Source organism: Marmota flaviventris, chromosome 10 (assembly GCF_047511675.1).
Source record: "Marmota flaviventris isolate mMarFla1 chromosome 10, mMarFla1.hap1, whole genome shotgun sequence".
In the NCBI taxonomy this organism is placed as follows: Eukaryota; Metazoa; Chordata; class Mammalia; order Rodentia; family Sciuridae; genus Marmota; species Marmota flaviventris.
In genome coordinates, this window is record NC_092507.1 from 124,836,884 (window position 1) to 124,858,686 (window position 21,803).

The 21,803-nt window shown below is 57.2% G+C and overlaps 1 protein-coding gene across 3 annotated transcripts; it reads left to right on the forward strand.

The window, feature by feature from the left end:
- The first annotated feature begins 1,007 nt into the window (after positions 1-1,007).
- Positions 1,008-20,526, forward strand: Gja5 (gap junction protein alpha 5). 3 transcript variants are annotated; one of them, XM_071618501.1, is made up of 4 exons: positions 1,008-1,080; positions 13,329-13,500; positions 13,913-15,000; positions 20,269-20,526. In XM_071618501.1, exons 3-4 carry the CDS (start codon positions 13,943-13,945, stop codon positions 20,294-20,296), a joined length of 1,086 nt encoding a protein of 361 aa, XP_071474602.1. In that variant the 5' UTR covers positions 1,008-1,080; positions 13,329-13,500; positions 13,913-13,942; the 3' UTR covers positions 20,297-20,526. The 3 variants fall into 3 exon arrangements, with proteins under 3 accessions (XP_071474602.1, XP_071474604.1, XP_071474603.1); XM_071618503.1 differs by lacking the exon at positions 20,269-20,526 and having other exon boundaries at positions 13,913-16,667; XM_071618502.1 differs by lacking the exon at positions 13,329-13,500 and having other exon boundaries at positions 1,015-1,080.
- The last annotated feature ends 1,277 nt before the right edge of the window (positions 20,527-21,803 follow it).

Sequence of the window (21,803 nt, forward strand, 5' to 3'; positions counted from 1 at the left end):
TGCCACCGTCTCGGGCTCTCAGTCACTGGTGTGACCTCGGTCTGCTCACAGTGACCTCGTGGTTGACACGTCCTCTGCCTGGGCCCGTGTCTACATCTTAGCTGAGGAGTCAGGAGAAGACAGAAGGAGGGGGCTTTGGAGAGACGTCCCACAGTTTCCGGGTTGGCTCATCTGTGACACATGATCTAATAGGAGACAACCTCATTTCCCTTGATTCCACTCCACTGGAAGACCTGATGTGGGAAGAGCAAAGAGACGGAGTCTGAGACTTCTGACCCTGCTTTGACTGACGACTGTGACTGACTGGTCACCATGCTCATGTCCTTTGCTCTCTCTGAGCCTCATGGGATCAGAAATCGGAAAGACTAAGTGAAGTAAAACAGGTGACAGGTGAAGTCCCGGCCCAGTTCCCGGGAGCATCCTGGGGGTGGGAGGGTTCTGTCCCCCGCGTGGGACCCAGAGGCCAGGTCCTTTCCCTTCCAGGCTCCCCAGGGCCTGTCGGGGTGCTGGTGGTCGCGCTCTGTGAAACGCGCTCTCCTGTGCTGCTGGGTGCTCTGCTCAGGACGGCAGAGCAGGGTCCTGAGGACTCGCCTGTGCGTGGACACCACTCTTCTCTGATGTCAGGCAGGGTGGGCAGAGGGTCTCCTGGCAGGGACAGTCTTCCTGGTGATGCCCGGGAAAGCTGTGGCTGGGGACTCCAGAGGCCCCACAGAGCGGTGGCAGGAAGGGCCCTTAGGAGGCGGCTCGCCAGGCCAAGCTCCAGCCCTGGTGACCAGGACAGCCAGAGGGCAGGCCCCAGGGGAGGAAGGGGGCCGCCCGGTCCAGGAGGAGGAGAGAGGGAGGTCGTGGAGGTGGAAGGAAGAAGTCTGTTAAATGGGAGCAAAGACTCCACGAGGGCAGAGAGGGGCGGGAGGACTGCAGGGGAAGGGGTGGAGAGTAGGAGGGACAGTGGGAGGAGGGTGACAGAGACGGCTAAAAGAGGCTGGGAGGGGACAACTGACAGGCCCAGAGCAGTCCCCGGGGGCAGCTGGGCAGCAGGAGCACAGAGGGGCCCCGGAGCCCCCGGAGGAGCAGCCGCAGGTAAGGCTGGACTTGAACTCGGATCAGCTTCAAGTCAGGGGAAGTGGCCGGAGGGGACACTTGACTGCCCAGGGCTGGAGGGGGACAGAGCTCCTGTGGGTCCTGAGAGTTCACCCCCTGTCCTCTCCCTCTTCCCGGGATGGTGAGCTCTGAAGGAGTGCAGAGGGGGACTCGGTGACGCAGCAAGAGAGGACTGGGTTGTTAGGGGAGCAGCAGGGGTGTGTGTGCGTGTGTGTGTGTGTGTGCGTGTGTGTGCGCGCGTGTGTGCATGTGTGCGTGTGTGCGCGTGTGTGTGTGTGTGTGTGCGTGCGTGTGCGTGTGTGTGCATGTGCATGTGTGTGCGTGTGTGCGTGTGTGTGTGTGTGCGTGTGTGCGTGTGTGTGTGCGTGTGTGTGCGTGTGTGCATGTGCATGTGTGTGCGTGTGTGCGTGTGTGTGTGTGTGCGTGTGAGTGTGTGTGCGTGTTTGGGGGGCTTTGCGGTTACAATCCAGCCTGTGGACTTGAAGTGCTCCTGGGGCATCTTAGCAGCCGGTCACTGGTCCATTTTCCAGAACTTTTGGGAAGAGAGTTTGGCCCTTTAAAAACAGAAAGCGGCCGGCTCTGCCAGCTCCCTGGGAATCTTTTCTGAAACGCTCTCCTCTCCGCAGCATCAAGGGGAGTGTTTTGATTTTTTTTCTTCCTAAGGCATGTTGGATGGTTTAAAAATACTCTCTGCTCAGTATTTCTGCGGAGGGTCACGTCCCCACTGTGCGGTGGCTCATGAGGACTGCAGGCTGGTGCCGTCGGTGGGGAGGCTGGGGTGCGCCTCCCAAGCGCTCCCTCGGGCAGGGTGAGGCGCGAAGCCGGCAGAGGGCTCTGACTCCTGAGCGCTCTCCTGAGCCCGCGGTGCAAGAGCCCAGACTTGTCCCCGAGTGGCTGTGTGACTCGGGACAGGACAGTCCCCACTTCGGGCCTCAGTCTCCTCGTCTGTACCTGAGGTAGAAGGTTCCTCCCAGTAGTCGCGTTGTGCAAGGCCCAAAGCCACCGGCTCAAGCACCCTCAGAGCCCCCAGGAGCGGGGCGCCACCCAGAGTTTCCATGTCCCTGTCCGTCCCTGTTTGTCCGTCCCCTGTTGAGCCTGTCTCTTACTCCTCTTCCCCGATTCCGTCCTGTCCGAGGGGTCCTGGCCTCCCCGTCAGCACATCACTGTTCAGGACACACGTTGGCTCAACAAGGTGCTGACACCAGGTCCGTCTGGCCTCCCGGGAGCAGGGCAGCTGGAGCCCTGGAATCCCGAGCAGCTGCGCAGAGGCGTGACCAAGGCCAGCATCTGGAGGTGTGGCCACAGGTGGACCAGCCTGACTTTCACGTCAGCAGGCCGGATGGCCTCCACTTCTCCCCCCACTGTCCCTAGATCTGGCTCTCAGGGGCCACCTTCCTGTGGGGCTCCTCAAGGCAGGGGACTGCTTGCCCCCCGCCCTGGCCGGCTCTCCAACCCCTGCCCACCTAGCAGCTGCCGGTGCAGAGCCCGCAGGCCGCGGCACCCGGTGGGGACTCCAGGGGGGCTCTCTGGCTTCTTGCCTGGCACACTCTGGACGTCCCCTACCCAGACACGTGACGTCCATGGAGCCAGCGCAGTCACAGAATCAGGTTGCTGTGCGTGGCCGCTGCCCTGGACGCACAAGAATCTCGCTGGCTCCTGAAACGCGTGCTGTTCTTATTTCTGAACTGTCCCACTCCTGTCCCCACTCCTGTCCCCCATTCTTTGCACTGAGCTGACGTCTTAGGACATTAGAACTCTGACACCGCCTCAGCCTCCTCCTCGGACAAATAAGGAGGGCGAGGCCTAGACAGCAAAATGACGGCGGGAGATGACAGTGAGTCACGCCACTCAGTGGGAGGACACACGGCTCTGCCTGCCGTGTCCAGGGCCCTCTGCCCCCTGCCCTGGGCCGTCCCCAGCCCCCGCTGACTGCCGCGTGAGCATCTCTGTTGCCCCCGGTGCACGCTCCTGTCATCTCCGTTTTCTAGTAGGGGACACAGCAGTGGAGGTTGGGCTGCCACCTGCCTCTTGGGTACTGGATGACATGACCTCTGGGCCCCGTTAATTTAAAAAGGCAGGGGCTGGCCTTATGGGGGTCAGACAGGACAAGGCCTGAAGACCTGCCATCCTCAGGGCCAGGGATCCCAGGCTGGGCTCTGCCTCTGTCCCAGGGAGCAGCTCACTCACCCTCGGGGGATCCCAGTGGCTTTCTGCATGAAGTGGCCCTCATAGACCACCCTGGCTTCAGGTCGAGGGAACAAAGCGGGAGGATGGCCATTTCCTGGAAAGATTCAGGTTCCCGAGAAAGAAGCTGACCTCCCTGGTACCCTTGGAAGGTTGGCTCCTGGGGGCTGACAGTGGGGTGCTACTTTGTGAATCGTCATTTTTGACATATCAGCAAACAATGGGCAGGAGAAACCCAGCCATCTAGTCACTTTCACACGGGAGGGGAATCTTGAGGTCCTGGAAGAGCCCAGGGGGCCCTTAGGGTGTATCCGACTCAGGAGTAGAGAAAAAGGAAGAGCCTGAGATGTTAGCTGCATGATTCGGGGCCAACCATTTTCTGTCTTTGATCCTCAGTTTTTCCATTTGGTGAAGAGCTTAATAAAATCTTCCTGTAATGTTTAGTGAAGATCAAGTGATTCTTTTTCAGTGCCAGGGATTGAACCAGGACCAGGGCCCATGGTAGGCAAGCTCTCTGCCTCTGAGCAGCACCCCCAGCCTGGTATTTTTAGTGGCTGACACGTAGTAGGCGCTCAACTAACAGCAGAATTATAAGGTAGAAGCCAGGTCACCTGGTCCTCAGCCCAGGTCTCTTTGAATTGCTTCTTATTTGTTGCAAGGCATTTCTTTAGTGGCGGTGAGCCACAGCACATGAGGCTGAGACTACGTGGCTGGGTTTTTAACTACAGACTTTTTTCTGGGACTCCTTTTGCTGACCTCCAAGGTGCAAGCAGGAAGTCTGGATTCGCCTCAGCTTTGCACTAACCGGACACCCTATCCCATGGTAGTTCGCGAGTCTCCAACTCCCCCATTCTCTAGAGCTACACTGTCTCCGGCCACCACGCCGGCCCCACAGGAGCGCACTGGGGTCAGGGAGGGGTGGCTAAAGTCACCAGGAGGCAGCTGGAGCCACAAAGAGCCTCTCATGAAATGGTGACACGACGTGTTCACCGGGGACTTGCAGATCCTGACTGCAACCTGGAGACTTCGTGGTTCGGAATTTCTAGAGAGGACAGAGGTGACGAGGGTCAAGATGTGGCTGCCTCTCAGATCCCAGCGTAGACGCCCCTCTCCACTTCCCCCTCTGGTGGGCGTCCTGGCTGGGTGGTCAGATTCAGAAGTGCACAGCCTCTCGGGGCGGGGGGGCATGTGCATGAGGCAGGCCCGGGGCTTGAGTCACAGCCATGTGAGGGGACAGGTGGGCCTGTCACAGGAGCTAGAGGGACTGCTCTGGGCAGGTGCACCTCTGTGCACCACCTCTGCAGCAGGGAAGGCTTCTGCCTCATGGAACAAGGAGCAGACAGACCAAGGAGCGTCCCTGCCTCGGTAGTCCCCGCCCAGCACTGGGCCACCCACTCCGTGGAGTGGCTCCTGCATCATGCCGGGGGTCTTTACTGGCCGTGTCAGAGAGGAAACCAGGGCCCTAGCATTATTTCCTGCTTTCTACGGGCCAGTCACCTCCTCTTTATCCCCGAGTGGGCACTTCCATGTGCAGACCAGCTGGACACCAGGACGGAAATGACTGACTAAGGCCACACGGCTGGAAAGGGAGGCCGGCCGGGCAGAGGTCCCGCCATTTCTCAGGGACCGCGAGTCCTGTCATCTGAGGGTTGCTGTTCCTGTGGCTCTTGTCATGATGTGACATCAGTGGAACACAGCCCTCTATGTGGCCAGCCGGGAACCAGCAGGAGACACCCCGCAGCCCGGAGCAGTTAGTGGCTAAAAAAGGAAATGACTTTCTATATGTGAGTTCTGGCCAAACGGCGGCAGATGCTGAGCGTCTGGGAATCCGCACCACTGTGGGCGAGGCCCCGCTGTCGTGACCAGTTCTAGGAACAGCAGGGGCAAGAGGTGGCCAGCCAGTGACCAGAAGCTAAAAGAAGCAGCTCGGGCCTCTTTATGGGATGTGCAAAAGTGAGAGGAAGCCTCCCACTGGTTGCGGCCGGGGTCCCAGCGCAGATCCGTCAGTCTGTCCAGCCTGGGGCCTCCTCCTTCCTCCCCTTTTCAGAATCACAGAGAAGGCAGGCTTTGGAGTCAGCTGGCCAGGGCCAGTCCACTTACGCAGGATTTGCTAGTTGTGAGACTGTACAAGTTCCCTGACCCTGAGCCTCAGGTTTTTTCCTGTGAAATGGGACAATACCACATTCCTACAAGAGTTAGGGGAAGGATTAGAAAGTGTGACTTTCTAAGTGAATATCCGCAACTGAGAGCTCTCTGTTGAATGATCACTCGGCTTTCCTGGACCTCAGTCGTCCAGTGTAGAAATGAGGGTTCGCTGTCTGATCTCTAGATCGCTTTCTGTTTACCGCTTTATGACAAGATGGCGGCTCAGCACGGAGATGTGAGCGTCACCACAAGCAGAATCTTCATGACTGAGTGCACGTTACAGACCAGCTCCCTGGGGAACTCACAAGGACCTCTCGCTGTTTGCTGTGATGGAATCTGTCCGTCCCCCTTCCCTCCACCCTGTGAACACTGGTTCCCAGCATTTTCGGGAGCACATCACTTCAGCATGACTTCCCTTCCCCACTTTGTCTGTCCCTGCTCCGTCTTGGCTTTGGAGCAGCTGTGACAGCAGCGTGTCTGAGTATTCCCAGAGCCCTTGCCAGACAGGAGGGCTGCGGTGAGCGCAGCGTGCTCTGTGGCTTTCCCCTGGCTCTCGGCCCTGCCTCCCTCCCTCTCTGGAGCAGTGCTGTGTGGCCGGTGGACTGCAGCCCACAGTGCCCAGCTCCGTAGCCACTCCATCAGCATGCGTCTGGTCATTTCCCCTGGGACCCAAGGGCTTCCCAAGCCTAAGTCAGGGAAAAGGAAGAAAATCTAGGTGCCCACCCACTTCTGATCAACGTGTGTCCCAGCAGTGACCTCACAGATGTCCTGCCTCGCGGACATCACCTTGTGTAAGGGGCCAGCCCCTGACCGGCAAGGCCTCACCGAAGAGGAGGACTTCAGGCAATGCAGACAGCCTCGTGGATTGCTAAGGCAGAGGCGGTGGGCGCGGTGCTGTTAGATGGGCCAGCTCTGGCCAGTGGCTTTGACCCCAGCTCCACCCTTTACTAGCCGTGGGACCTCTCTCAATCACACTTTCTGAGCCCTGTTAAGTGAGGGTAAGAATATTCCTTACTTCTTCAAGTTGTTGTGTGAACCAAGAAATAGGTATTGAAGTTTTACACACACACACACACACACACATGCACACACAGAGACACACACACACAGACACATGCACACACACGGACACACACGCACACACACACACAGACACATGCACACATCCACACATGCACACACAGACACATAGACACACGCACACACACAGACACACGCGCACACACAGAGACACACACAGACACATGCACACACACACAGAGACACACACAGAGACACATGCACACACACAGATACATGTGCACACACACAGAGACACACACACACAGACACATGCACACAGACACATGCACACACACAGAGACACACACACATAGACATATGCACATGCACACACACACACAGACATACACACAGACACACGCACACACACAGATACATGTGCACACACACAGACACACACACAGACACACACGCATGCACACAGAGAGACACAGACACAGAGACACATGCACACACACAGACACACAGAGACACATGCACACACACACACAGACACATGCACATGCACAGACACATGCACACACACAAACACACACACAGACACATGCACATGCACACAGACACACGCGCACACACAGAGACACACACACACACACACACACACACATAGAGTATCCGACGTATGGGAAAGTCTCGATAAGTGTGTTTTGTTATTATCATCATCACCCACGTCCAGTTTCCCTGTGTGTGTGTCACTCTGGATAAACTAGGAGAAGCAGTGAGAGTCCCCAGGATAATCAAGACACTCAGGGGGCTGAGGCTCGAGACCAGTGTGCCTGCCGCTGTCCCCTGCAGCCACCTTACGGCAGGACTGTGGGGGGGTAAGAGTGAGGTACCAGAGATGTGAGGTGTGGTCACCCTGACACTTTATAAAGCCCCTCCACTGTGCGGCAGAGCCTGGCACTTCCTGAACTACAGAAGTGACTGGACACGTTGGTGCGTCCTTCTCAGCAGATTCTCTACCTGGGAGGCAGCCAGCTCCCTGGCCCATTCCCTCGTGGGTGAGTGGAACAGAGCAGAGCGGGGACTGGCAGCATTTCTAGGAATGACGACCTTCGTTGAGGACCAGGGGTCTGTCAGCTACTGCCCAGGACATGTGTCGCTGTCCAGAATCAGACCCAGGCCCCGTGGGGCGGTCTTGCGGCCTGACTTGACAAATTTGGGTGAGTTCCCCCGTATTCTGAGGAGGAGGCCGTGACGGAATGGCCTACCGTGACAGTCTCTGTCCGAGACGCGCCCAGTCCTCTGGGCCAAGTGGGAGGCTCTCACAGGCAAAGGTAAGGCCAGCGGCTTCTGTCTCCCGTGACCACGGTCGGGGGCGGGAGCCCGAGGCCAGCTTCCCGGGGGCCACTGGTTGGCGTGCGGCGTGGCCCCTCTTCCCTTCAGCAGCCGAGAAGGGCCGCCCTGGTCAGCTTGGCGTTTGGTGTTTTGAGAGCCCGAGTGCTTTGCTCCATCGCCGTGGTTTCTCTGGAGGTCACAGGTGCCATGTGCAGTGCTGGTCACTAGGGAGTCAGGAGGGCACCTCGGGGAGAGGACAGTGACGGGCAGGTGCTCAGCGTGTCTTCGAGGTGGGGTGCAGGGAGAGTGAGTGGGCAGTAGAGCAATGGCCCTCAGTACCCACGGGAGCCCCAAACACTGAGGGCAGCCTAAGGCCAGCGCAGACGCAGGGGAGGCGGGAAGGTCACCAGGGCTGCGGGAGGGGGACGGTCTCTGTGACTGCAGAGACAGGACTGAAATCAGCAGAAGAAGGGGACCTCCGCCATCCTTGGGGGACAGTGGCACCCTGCTCCCTTACAGCGCGCCTTCTTCAGCAGGGACAAGGGGGCAGTCACAGCAAGTGTGGGGGGGCTCGGTCACTTGTGGCCACCGCCCAGGCACTGCCACAGCGTGGCACTAGTGAGCCTGCAGCCCCTTGTCTCCAGCCTCCCCTGGGGTCATCACATTAGGGTCTGAGCGCAGTCCACCCCTGGGGTGAGAACCCCCAGGCTCCCCGCATCCCCCCACCCCCTCTACCCCCCAAGGGCATCGTGCACACCTACTCGGGGACCCCGGGGTCCTCTCGCCCACCCACTCTCTGCCGCTGCCACCTGGGCCAGCGTTCCCCGTCACCTTGGGCTGTGCTTCATGTCCCACAGGAGGGAGTTCCCTGCACCCCGAGTCTCCCCGAGCTCCAGGTCTCTGACTTCCAGCACAGAGCTGGCCTGAGAAGGCCTCGCTTCGTCTTACGAACTGGACTGAATCCTACTTCCCCAGCGCAGCGCACAGTGCGGCGCACATCAGAGGGCACGACACATGTCTGCTTGGTGGCTTCAGAGCTGACCCTGGCCTCACCGCTGACAGCAGCCAAGTCTCGGGTCACTCCTGCCCTTGGCTAGCAGGAGTATGAGGTTCCAAGGGCAGAGCTCTGAGTGGTGGGCTCCGCCTTGAAGGAGACGGGGCGCTCGCTGACACGTGCCAGACTGGTCATGAGGATCCGTCCATTCATATAAAAAGTGAATGTCTGTGTTTCAGTCAGCTTTTTGCTGCTGCAACCAAAAGACCTGACAAGAGCAATCAGAGGGGAAAGGCTATTTGGGGGTCTCCGGGTTTCAGAGGCCAAGTCCGTAGGCGGCTGGCCCATTGCTCTGGGCCTCAGTGAAGCAGAACTTCATGGCGGAGTGTGGTGGAGGGAAGTGGCTCAGGACAGGCACCAGGAAGCAGAGACGGAGGGAGACTCCTCCCCACAGGCACAGCCCCAGGGACCCACTCCTCCGCCCAGACCCTGCAGTCACCACCCGACTCTCAGGGCTGGCGCTGATTGGGTCACGGCTCTCACCACCCGGTCGCGTCACTTCTGAGCTTCTTGCGGGTCTCCCACACGACCCTTTGGGGAACCCCTCTGGTCTGAGCCCCGACACTCTGAGGGTGTTCAGTCCTGAACAGAGCGATCACGGTCCTTCCTTCTCTGAGCCCACAAGAAAGTGTTAGAGAAGCACATTCTGGAACATGGGAGTTTTCCTTGTTGTCTTGTTGGACTTGGGAAGGAAGATCTGAATCTCCTTAGAACCACTTTGCAATCTTAGGGCTAAACCTCTTCAATCTCGGGCCTGTTCCATATCTAATAGGGGAACCTAATGCCATGAGGGTACAAAGTAGAAGACAGGGCTTTGACCTGGGGAGGTGTGCCACTCATTGGAGGGAAAGCTGTTGTATCCTCGAGGGAAGGATCATGCCTGGTTTTATGAATTCAAGAGACATCGCTGAGTGCCTAGTGTTGTTGGAACTGGCACCCCCTAGGTTTTTTCTGAGTACTCAGAACAGTCGAGGGCACGTACTAGGAACTCAGAAAGGTACTTGTGGGGTGGCTGATGGCAAGAAAGTCCTGGAGAACAAGTCCGAGGCAGCATGTGACCAGGTGTGAGAGTGCATCCACGTGCTGAATAGTGACCGGCAGTGTTTGAGAGTCCAGGAGACAGGAGGAGATCTGGGGTCTGTTTAGAAGACCTCTCATCCCATCCTACAGCCGTCCGAGGAAGGAGTCCTGAATATCAAGGTATGACTCAGCTGGGTCCTTACAAAATGGCTTTCTTTGAAAACGTCAGAGGTGTAGGAGTGTGATGACGTGGGCATCAGGAGAACACTAGATTCGGAATGTAGATTCCTCAGTTTTATTTGTAGCCATATATCAGGAAGTCAAGGCCCGAAATGATTCAGGTTCACAACCCATAAAATCCTTCCTCTGACTCTTTCCCTCCTGCCCAAAGCACCATGTTACTCTGACCAAACGGCTTCCTTAGTCAGCCCTGCAGAACTGCCTTGTCCCAGATATGACACCCTGAGAGGATTTGAAAGAAGATGTTGAACCTTGGTGATGAAGAACTTTGTGGTAGAGACCTTTCCTTCCAGGGACTAGGGGCCGTTTCTTTGGCATGAGAATCTCAGCACCAGCATCAGTTGCAGAGGGCTAGTTTCACCAAGTCTTCTCCAGACCCAGTGAACCAGATTCCACTCCGGCCACACGCTCCCAGAGCACCTGGCCCTTCCTTAACTCGAACACACCATGTTTTATTGAAATTCTGTTTTCATTTCTCCCTTTATGGAAAGTAAAGTCAGTTAAATTAGCCGGGCATTGTGGTGCACACCTGTAACCCCAGAAAATCAGGAGGCCGAGGCAGGGGGATTGCAAGTACCAAAATCTAAAATGATTTTTTAAAAAGGGTCAGGATATCGCTCGTGGTGGAGCACCCTGGGTTCAATCCCCAGTATCAGAAGGCAAAACAAGTCAGGAAGGACGCACGCAGTACAGACAGAGAGCCCTGTCTGCCTTTCCTCCTTGCTGGGTCCTCGGTGGGTGGCCGAGGCCTGGCACCTTGCAGCCGTCCGTCCCTACAGTGGAAGAGAGCGTTCCAGGCGGGGGTACAGAGGGGCCAGGGAAGACGGAGGCCAGTTGTCTGCCTGTGTGCCTGGGGAATCGCAGAGCTCAGTGCTGAGCGGGTGAGGGGCCGGTGACAAGACAGGGTGAGGCCGAGTCAGAGTGTCTCCCTGGCAGGCTCCAGTTGGAGGCTTAAGAACGGCTGGAAGCCAGGGACGACTGAGGCAAAGCGGTGGAGGGAATCCCAGGAATGGACAGACTCTGCTCTGGGCCTGGGAACTTCCTGCTGAGAGCCTTTTGGCGCAGTGTCCCGTGAGCTCACCAGTTGCTGGTCACAGGTTTCTTGGGCTGGGGCCATGAGGGCCAAAGGGGAGCCGATGTCCCTGGAACCTGGCTCCGCGGGACCCTCTCACATCATGAGCTGAGCGGCTGGTGGTTTCTGAAGGTCGGCAGGAGTCATGAGTGGAAGGCCTGCTCCTCTTTCCTCGGCAGGGCTGGGCCTGCCTGGCTGCTGTGCCTGCTCGGCTGAATTCCGTTGCTCTCTCCCTCGGAGACGTCTTTCCTGAGGCCCTTCCCGATTTTCCAAGGTGCTCCCTTCTCAAGGTGCTGCACTCTCTCCGGGTGGATTCCTTGCCCACGAGTAAGGCAGTCAGCGGACCAGCCTTTTGGCAGACGGGACCGAAGGGTCACGTTCTTTGTCTGGAACCATTTTTATGCTTTCTTGGGGACTTGCAAGAAATGAGTGACAGAGACCATCAGGGAGATGTCATCAGGGACTGAAAACATGTCCCAAATCCCGGAAGAAGAGAGCGTGTGCTTCTGTGCATTCCCTTCTGAGCTCCGTCCCGTTTCCTCTCACCCCCAGCCTGCTCTTCCCTCCATCCCTCTCTTCTCCTTGGTGAGGCTCTCTTCTCACCTTGCGCCCGCTCTCTCCTTCTTCCCGACTTCTCTACCTGTCAGTGAGGGCCGAGCCCTGTTCCATGCTGGGCTTTCTGTTCACCGTCCACCGACCCTATGGGCTCCGTCCGAGTGCTGTCCACCTGGCGGACGAGGAAACACAGACTGCACACTCAGCCGAGCTCAGCACACAGCCGCCGGGATCTGAACTCAGTCATCCGATTTCCGTGCCTGTCTTCCTGTAACCACTGTCAGGTTTCTTTTCCTCCGTTGGGAACTCCCCATCATTCCCCGTTTCTGATCCTCTGCTCTCCTTCGATTCTTTCCCTCTGCCTCCTTCCTTCCTTGCTCTCTCGCACCATATGCCAGTCACTGCCCGTCCGTGGCTGAGCCCGAAGGTGCTGAACGCGTCCGCGTGCCCAGGAGGGATGACAGACCATTCAGACGCTTGTCTTATCAGCCGTTTTCCTTTTGAGCAAATCCTCCACGTTTTCCAGGTTTGGAGGCCCAGGGCGGGCCCTTCTCCACCTGGAGTAAAGGGCAGATGTTTAGTCACCAGCCAGAGGCAGGCCTCAAGCCCTGGGTGAGTCTTTGATACGGAGAGGGACCAGGATAAGACCCTTCCCACTCAGGGACTCTGTCATTCTCAGGGACCCCACATGCTCTCAGGGTTGGGGACCTAGGGCTGGGAGGAGTCAGAACCCGGAGACTGGTCTCTGGCGAGGCCTCACCTCAGGAGTCAGTGAATGTGGGCCGTGAGAGGCAGCACCCCACCCTGCCTTCCCCCAGCATCAAGCATGTTCCAAAAGGAACCAGAGTTGGCATCAAGACCCGAAGGTCAAAATGTGACCTTGGCCACCCAAGGTCCTGTGCGACTCTGATGTGCGCCTCCGGGCGTTGGCCAGCATTTCTGGAACTCTGTGGGCACTTCAGACCTTTGGCCCACACAGCCCTATCCATGGGCAGGAAGCAGAGGAGAAGGAAAGAACGGTGGCGAGGCGCCTCGCTCACCGGGGGACAGAGAAGCCGTCCTGAGCCCTCTGTCCCCACTGGGCGCCCTCGTCCTGCGGGAGCGCGTCTGGGTTTGCCTCCTCTAATGGGACGCGGCGAGGACCAGGAGCGTCCGTCCTAGTTAGCGTCCTACTAGTTAGGGACATGGAGGCGCATAGCTCTTTCCTTCACTCAGCCAGGCTTCCTGCACGTCGGCTCTGGGCCACGCTCTGGTGAGACAGAGGAAAGTCTCTGTTTCCAAAACGCCTCGAAGGTAAGTGTCATCAGCTAGAGGAGAGGGCCTGGGAAGTCACAGCTGAAAGGAGAGCGTTGCTGAGTCTGTCCACCAGGACCGGGCCTGCGGGACAAAGGGAGCCCAGCCCTCAGCAAGTCCCCCAGGGGGACCGGCTGCGCTGCTCCGGGAAGGCAGAGGAAGGCGGCCAGCAGCCGCGGAAGCTGAGCGCTCCTCCCTAACACCGTTGAGACATGCTGTTCCTCCCTCTCAACACGGCTGTCCCCTGGATGGTCTGTCATCACAGAGTGCTTCCCCAGAGGCCAAAGCTGCCACAGCCGACCTTCTTCCTTCTCTCCCACCTAGGCCTCCGGAACCCTGAAAGGTTCCTTTTCTGTCAATCATCCAGAGCCCCGGATGCTTACCCTGTAGTTCTCAGCACATCAGACACTTCATCTTCCTTGATCCTCCAGATCCTCCCGTGCACTTATTTCCATCCCCATCCGACAGACAGGGAAGCGGATTCCGGGAAGTCGATGTGAGTCGCGGTACCTGAGAACTCCAGTTCTGTGTTTCTTTCTCCCGTGTTTGTCTGGGTGTGGTCTGTGGACTGTCTGCACCAGAATCACCTGGACCGCTTGTGGCAAATTCAGGTTCTGGGGCCATCAGACTCCTGAGGTAGAATCTCTGGGAGTCTGAGCACAGGTTCCAACTGTAACTCACACCTGAGTTCATCGCTAGATCCTTCCAAGTGTGGAAGCCAAATCCCCTCTCTTCATTTTTGCTGGGGGCTGGGGGTAGAGTACACTTGACTTCTATGTTGGGCTCTTTGGTACGGATCAAGGTCCAGAACATGACGGACCTTGCAGACCTTTGCAGAAACACCTCTCTCTCTCTCTCTCTCTCTCTCTCTCTCTCTCTCTCTCTCCTCCCCCCCCCTCTGTTTGCAGAAGCCCCGGCACCGTCCCCTCCCCTCCAGCATGGGCGACTGGAGCTTCCTAGGGGAGTTCCTGGAGGAGGTGCACAAGCACTCGACGGTCATCGGCAAGGTCTGGCTCACGGTGCTCTTCATCTTCCGCATGCTGGTGCTGGGCACCGCGGCCGAGTCCTCCTGGGGGGACGAGCAGGCCGACTTCCAGTGCGACACGATTCAGCCGGGCTGCGAGAACGTGTGCTACGACCAGGCCTTCCCCATCTCGCACATCCGCTACTGGGTGCTGCAGATCATCTTCGTGTCCACGCCGTCGCTGGTGTACATGGGCCACGCCATGCACCACGTGCGCATGGAGGAGAAGCGGAAGCTCCGGGAGGCCGAGGGGGCCAGAGAGGGCCACCGCGGGGCTGGCTCCTACGAGTACCCAGCGGCCGAGAAGGCGGAGCTGTCCTGCTGGGACGAAATGAACGGGCGGGTGGTCCTCCAGGGCACCCTGCTCAACACCTACGTCTGCACCATCCTGATCCGCACCAGTGTGGAGGTGGCCTTCATCGTGGGCCAGTACCTCCTCTACGGGATCTTCCTGAGCACCCTGCACGTGTGCCGCCGGAGCCCCTGCCCGCACCCCGTCAACTGCTACGTGTCCAGGCCCACGGAGAAGAACGTCTTCATCGTCTTCATGCTGGCCGTGGCCGCGCTGTCCCTCTTCCTCAGCCTGGCCGAGCTCTACCACCTGGGCTGGAAGAAGATCAGGCACCAGTGGGGCAAGCCTCAGCAGCGCCTGCCTGAGCGCCGGCTCCCGGGTCCCGCCGGGGCCGCGGCCCAGAGCTGCACGCCTCCGCCCGACTTCAGTCAGTGCCTGGAGGACGGCCCTGGGGCAAAGTTCTTCCGTCCCTTCGGTGACAGCATGGTCCCCCCGCAGAACCCGGACAGCCTGGCCGCGGACCCAGTGCCAGGCCAGCAGCAAGATCCCAGGGAGGGTTTCATCCAGATCCGGTATGGCCAGAAGCCCGAGGTGCTCAACGGAGTCTCCGCAGGTCACCGCCTCCCCCACAGCTATCACAGTGACAAGCGCCGTCTCAGCAAGGCCAGCAGCAAGGCCAGGTCAGATGACCTATCCGTGTGACCCTCAATCATGGGAGGACCAGGGGTAGGCGGGGAGAAAGAGGCCCGGGGGGGGGGGGGAAGGGGTCTCTTCCTCCCCGGGTCCCCATCCTCGTCACTCCTCTGCTCCTGTGGGCCCTGCGTCCCCCCGGTGGGCGCTGCTGAAGGGGTACCCGGAGCTCTGAGAGTGAGGAGACGGGGCTCCCCAGGCGCTGCCTCCCCACCTCCACCCGGTGTCCTCCGGGCCATCTCTCGGTTACTTCTCGCCTAAGCCGGAGGAAGGGAAGGGTAGCCCAGGAGTGGAACGCCAGAAACACCCCATTAGGGCCTCCTGCTCCATCCCCAAAGAACCCGACCCAGCCCTGACCCGCCCACGGACGAGTTCAGAGTTCCCAGCCCAGAGAGGACTTGCATCACGCCTGCTCTGGATCTTGTCCCCATGGCCTTGTCCTGGGGCCGGTGAGGGGCCTTGCCTGCCCCGTGCTCCTCCTCTACTCAGTTTTTAAAGGGATCCCCAGAACTTGACCATCAGTCTCAACTTGAGAGGTGCTCTGGTCTGTACCTCTGGCAGATGGCCCATGTTGGGGACGTCCCTGTCTTTCCTTCGCCAGAGCGCACCCAGTCCACAGGACACCTGCTCTCATGGGGAGTCTCTGTGCACGCAAACGCCACTGGGATTCCTGCCACTACCCGTCCTCCTGGGGCTCCTTCACAGCTCAACTCAGTGATAGAGACCATTCTCGCCCCTCCTCCCGATCCTCCCTGGGCTGTTTGTCCAGCGTTCCTCCAAAGATCTTATCAACAGGGGTGGCCGGGCACAGTGGCCAAGCCTGTGATTCTAGAGGCTCGGGAGGCTGAGACAGGAGGATCGTGAGTTCAAAGCCAGCCTCAGCAACTCAGCAAGACCCTGTCTCTAAATACAACCCAAAGAAGGCTGGGGGTGTGGCTCAGTGGTTAAGTGCCACTGGGTTCAAACCGGGGAAACCACCCCCTCCCAGCCTAAAAAGACCTTATGGACAGGAGACCCCAAGAGCCCTGTCTCTCAGATTCTGCCCAGATCACCAGCACTGAGGTCAGCGGAGTTTCCCGAGGACTTATGAAAACAGAGACAGAATTGTGCTGCCTAGATTCCTCTTGGGAAAAAGTAGTTCTGCTGTGAAGATGAGAATGAGAAAGGAGAGAAGCCCCTGGAGATCATCTCCCTCCGATCCCTTCTGCTGACTGCCACTTGAGTGCCCAGAGGAGGGCGGTGGCACCGTGAGACCCAAGGTCTCCCCGGGTGTGGGAGGGAATCTCCAGGTTGTTTAGTTCCGTTTGGGAAGGCCCTTATTTAAGGGGCACAGACTCCAACCTGTCTCTGATGCCCCCAAGGAGACTGCCAAGTGAGGGGTGCAGAGGCTCTGCCCCCTGACGCTGTCTGGTGTCTCCAGATGAATCCATCACGGTGCCTCCATTTAGAATGCAGATAAAGGGCGCCCAGAATTGGATAGTGACATTATTACCTTTGAAAATGCATGTGTGCATGTGTGTGTGTGTGTGTGTGTGAGCGAGATGCATGTTCTTGAACCAGAGATTCTGTGAGATCACTCCTTGATGGTGAGGTTTTACAGGAAGAAAAAGAGAAGTGATGTGAGTCATTTTTCTTAATAAACTCTGTCTTACATCTATCTTTTGTGTCCCTTCTACATTGTGACTCCAAGAGAAGGATGAGGTGGGAGTTGACTGGGTGGGGAAGGGGAGCTTTGGGGTCCCATGTGTGAGGGCTCCAATCCCAGCTGCTGACTTGCAAGTGGCAAGCCCCTTAATATCTGAGACTTTGTTCTGTCATCTGTAAATCGGGCCTCGGACTGTTAAATGAGAGACAGTCTGGCCGAGTGCTTGGGGCATAGTTGTGTGTGTGTGTGTGTGTGTGTGTGTGTGTGTGTGAATAGTCTGTTGTTAGATGGGAATCGTCACCATCATTACCCTGATTGCTTTTCTTCCCATTTAGAGGAGTATTTGAAAACCTGGGACGTTAGGACTGATCCCAGAACTCCCCCTTGGGAGCTCACAATCTGACCTACCTGAAGTGATCAAAGTCACTCCACAAAGGAAGCAACCACAATAGAATCAAATACAATCTATGATCAATTCCAAGACCCATAAGGCTCCAGAAAGTGATATGATGAGGGAAAACAGAGGTGGGGAGAGACCTGGCTCGGACCTGATGAGCGGCTACAGCTCTGGAGAAGGGACCCGAGGGCCACTCTGGAAGAGGTCTCAGCACCCCGCTCTACCGGACATGGAAACTGAGGTTTTCCAAGACTGGAGCAGCTTCCCACTGGCCCTGCGGCAGGAAGAGCAGAAATGATCCCTGTCCAAACACGCGTGGAGGCACATCTCGCCCTTCACCAACAAACAGGTGTCATTTCCAAAAGAGTGAGACGAGGTTAGTGAGAAGGAGCGCGAGCGTCCACACGGATCCCGTTGGTCAGCTGCTCTGGAGAGACCTTGCAGAGAGGTCGCTGAACACATCTTAGGGCACCTGTGTCGAGATGTGGGCGTGCACCTGTGCCAGGTTACGGCGCCTCGCCCACAGGGTCTGAGGAGTCCAGCCGGAAGAATGACCTGGGACTCATTTGTTTTTTCCCTGGAGAAAAGTAGCACGTCTCGTGGTTCCATAAACACAGCTACAACGTGCAATAGTTCATATCATGCTCTGAGTGCAAAGGCCCAGCGGACTGACTCCTCTGTCATTTTTTTTTTGTAGTTGTAGATGGACAGAATGTCTTTATTTTATTTGTTTATTTTTATGTGGTGCCGAGGATTGAACCCAGAGCCTCACACCTGCCACTCAGCCCCAGCCCCAGCCCCAGCCCCAGCCCGGGACTCATTTTTTAGTAAGATTGCGACCTCCTGAATTTCTGCACTCATTTTCTCTCTGCAGCCGAAGCTCCTTCACTAAGAGCATAGTTGGTGGATAATACAGTGAACACACTGAGTTTTAGGCTCCTTCAGGCCCCCTTCCTGAATTCCCTTCCCCTGGTGCCAGATAAGGCCAGAATCTCTCCACTGACTGGTGTCTCACTGCAGTGGCTAAAGGGTTTCAGTAGTTAGATGCTAATAGTGCTCCTATGGAAAATCACAGTGTACCTGAGTCTCAGATTGTTTTCTTAATAGCAAACTTTTGACAGCAGAGAGACAGGGCCTTGCAGGCGTTGGAGGATTGCTTCCACGACGTGCAGATCAAGAAATCAGTGAGGCTGGAGAGGGCCACCAAGAATAGCCGCCCACCTCCCCGTCCCCGGGAGGCCCGGGAGGCCCCGGGAGGCCCTGAAGCCAGCCCACGTGCAGGCCCTTGACAGCACATAGAATTCAAATGACAGACGTGTAAACGGAACAGGGTCAGTGGTCCTCCTAGTGCTGGTCACCTAGCAGTCGTCAGCACTGGGGGGGTCTAGAGGTTCTCACTCTTCTTCCAAGTGGAAGAGGAAAACTTTCACTCAACAAGTATTTATTGAAACACTATTTTTTGTTGGTGTATAGCATTCTACAGAATGTGGGTTTCCTTTGGCATGTCTGAACAGGCACAAAACATGATTTGGACCCTTCCACCCCTGATGCCCCCCGTCCTTCCTCACCGCCCCTTTCTCCACCCTAATAGTCTCCCATCTTGAACGTTCATTTTGAGCTGGGCATTGGGTTAGGAGTCAAGGATACGATTTTACGAACCAGATGGAACTCCGGCCTTTTGTAGCCTGTGGTCTGGTGGGGGAGGCCCTGTCTGCAAGAAACAAACAAACACACAATGTCACACTGTGGTGAGTGCCACCAAGGAAACCTCAGGGGGCCACAACGCCTGGGCGGGGCCTTCTTCAGAGAGGGTGAGCGGGGTCCTCTCTAGAGAGGTCTGACAGTGAGGACACAGCGCTGGTGAGTGGGGGCCACCGGCAGGGCACCCCGATTCCTTCTGGGAGACTCCGGGACACAGCTCTTCTCTGTCTTGGTCTGCCCGACATTCTTGAAGGACAGAATTCAGGCCACACCTCAAACAACACTCTTTGGTACCAACTGTCACAAAGCACACACAACTTTTTTCTATAAAGACGTCGAGGGACAGAGGGACATTACAGAGGTCTGAATTAAAGCAAGCAATAGCGTGCGTGGAAGAGGAAGCAGCCTGTCCCATGGGGCGACCACGATTTCTACAGGCATCAGTTCTTCTGCTTGGGGCGGTCTGCGCTAGGCCCAGCTCCTGAAGGAAGACGTGGGAAGGGCTGTGGCTCCTTGGGGACAAACCAGCTTCAGGCTTACATGGGAGTCAGGGCTGGGGGAGGAAGACTGTGTCCTAGTGGGTGGGCAGGAGCCCGCAGGGCGAGTCCCAGGGTGGCCTTGTCATTGGAGAAGTCACAGCAGTGAGACCCTGGACACGGAGGCCAGCAGGGGGAGGGGGAGGGGCGCAGCCGCCGGGCAGCCAGGTCACACAGTTGGGCCACCACCAGGCAGGCAGGCCCTTCAGGAGCAGTCTTAGCTGTGGTAGGACACAGCCTCCAGTCTGGCCCTGGAGGGACACTGACTTGGGCCAGGCTTCGTCTTCAGGCCGGGTGACCTGGCAGGGCCCCCCGACGGAGCCTTGGACACAGTGACCGTGGGACGTTGGCAGGATGGCGCGAGACTCAGGTGAGGAGAGCTCTTGCCAGGAGACTGTATGACTTCATAGACACCTTCAGAGCCTCAAGCCAAGGAATGGCCACAGAGTCCAGGCCCCTCACGGAATCAGGTGGCAGTGATGTTTGGCACGGAGCCTGATGCTACTGAGAAATCAGCTGACTGGCACCCACTCCTGACCCAGGATGAAGCCCTGGGGGGCTGGGGCTCGGAAAGGACCCGTCCCTCCCTCCCTGTGACCCAGCCGAGTTTCCACTGCAGCCAGTGCAGGCCCTATGACACTGGGACGGCTTCCTGCTAACCAGGGTCTCCTCAGAAGGAGCAGCCGTTTGGGGTCTGCAGAGCCTGGCTGTGCAGCCGGCCGAGGTCAGTCCCCGCCTCGGCCGCTCTGCCACCAACGCAAGGATCCAGAGTGGAAAGTCACCCTCTGCCTTCCTGGGGTTTTCCTTTAAGGGGAATGAAATGTGAACTGGAGGGTTTTAAATGTAGAATGTGGGTTTTTATATTGGAAGCCAATAGGATTTGGATATGGTTGCCGGGGGGAAGTCAGTTCTAAGAACACCATGTATTTTGGTAACAAAGAAACAAACCTGGAATTGTTAAGTGCTTACTGTTTTCTAGGCCCTGGGCTAAGAGACTTCATGAATGACCATTTCATCCTTAAAATGATCTATGGGATTGTCGGACCCACCTACAATGGGAGGAAAATGAGATCCAGAAACCTGCACACTGGCCGGCGGAGGACCGGCCCCTCTCTTGCTGTCTGCATCATGCTATCACATACTCTCATCAAAAGGCAATGTTCAAATTGTCTGCACACCATGTCACGATGTGTAAAAGTAGGTATTTGTAAGAACAAAAACAAGAAATAAACCAAAATGAAAGCGGTTGCACCTATTTGGTGGATCTGTGGGGGGTGCACTAATTATCTTTATTTTGTGAATTGGAATTGTTAAGCGCTTATCATGCTATTTTTAAAATTTAAAAATGTCTTTATACTCAACCTTTGGGCTAAATCTGGTGTTTCCCTAGGGCGGCTGCCAGAGCCGCCTCTCCCCACTTCCACAGAACTCAAGCCTTGGGAAAGTTTCCCTGTCTGGAATGAGGGCAGCAGAGGCATGGCTGGGGGCCCAGGCTGCAGACTGACGCAGACGGCTGGGGAGCTGCGGCCTCTGAAGCGGCTGAGCACTGGAGGGCGTGTGCAAGCACCCTCCCACCCCGCCCTGCGCACCTCCAACGTGGGGGACGTGGGGTGCCCTCAGGTGGGAGGACAGGGCCGGGCAGGCACTGTTGGGAGGGCATTAGGGAGGAGCCTGCGCTTAGCCACTTAGGCCTTGGGGGGGGGGGCAATGCCAGGTGACAAGTGGCAGTGCTAGGATTGGTAAAAAGGAGGAGGCCAGGGCAGGTCCTCAGAGCAAGGAGAGCACCCTGGGAGGGAGAGGGGTTCTGCACGAGCTTCGTGGAGGAGTGACACTTAATTGGCTTTGAAAGGAGTAAGAATGAATTTGTTGTGTCTGAGGAGAGGACAGGTGAGTAAGAGAAAATAACCGATTAAAACAGGCCATGCCCAGTGGTGCAGGCCTGTAATCCTAGCACCTTCGGAGGCTGAGGTAGGAGGACCTGAAGTTTGAGGCCAGCCTCTGTAGCTTTGCAAGGTCCTCATCAACTTAGGGAGATCTTGTCTCAAAATAAAAAAATACAAAGGGCTGGGCATGTGGCTCCATGGTGAAGCTCCCAGCGTTCAATCCCCAGTACCCAAACAGACACCTGCCACAGAACCAACAGAACTTCACGGTTTGTTGGGGACCTGGGAGGACGGCCCCCATGGGAACTGTGGGAGATGGGGACTCTGGAGACTTGCTGAGGATTGTAGGGGCCTAGGCTTCAAGGTGACTACAGGTGGTAGCCGTTGAGACCAAAGTGAATGGGACAGTGCTCAGCCACAAGCTAGGGACACATGCAGAGCCCCCAAACTGGAACTTGGGAACTGGTGAGGCACGTGGGGGGGGGGGTAGGAGGGAGTCCAGGGCAATTACAGGCCTCACATTTCTGTGACCACCCATTGATTTATTCAACAGAAGTCAGAGTAGGCTCGCTCTGTGCCTTGCACGGTGCTGGGACGGGGGACTAGCTGGTGTGACGGTGCTTATTGTGCA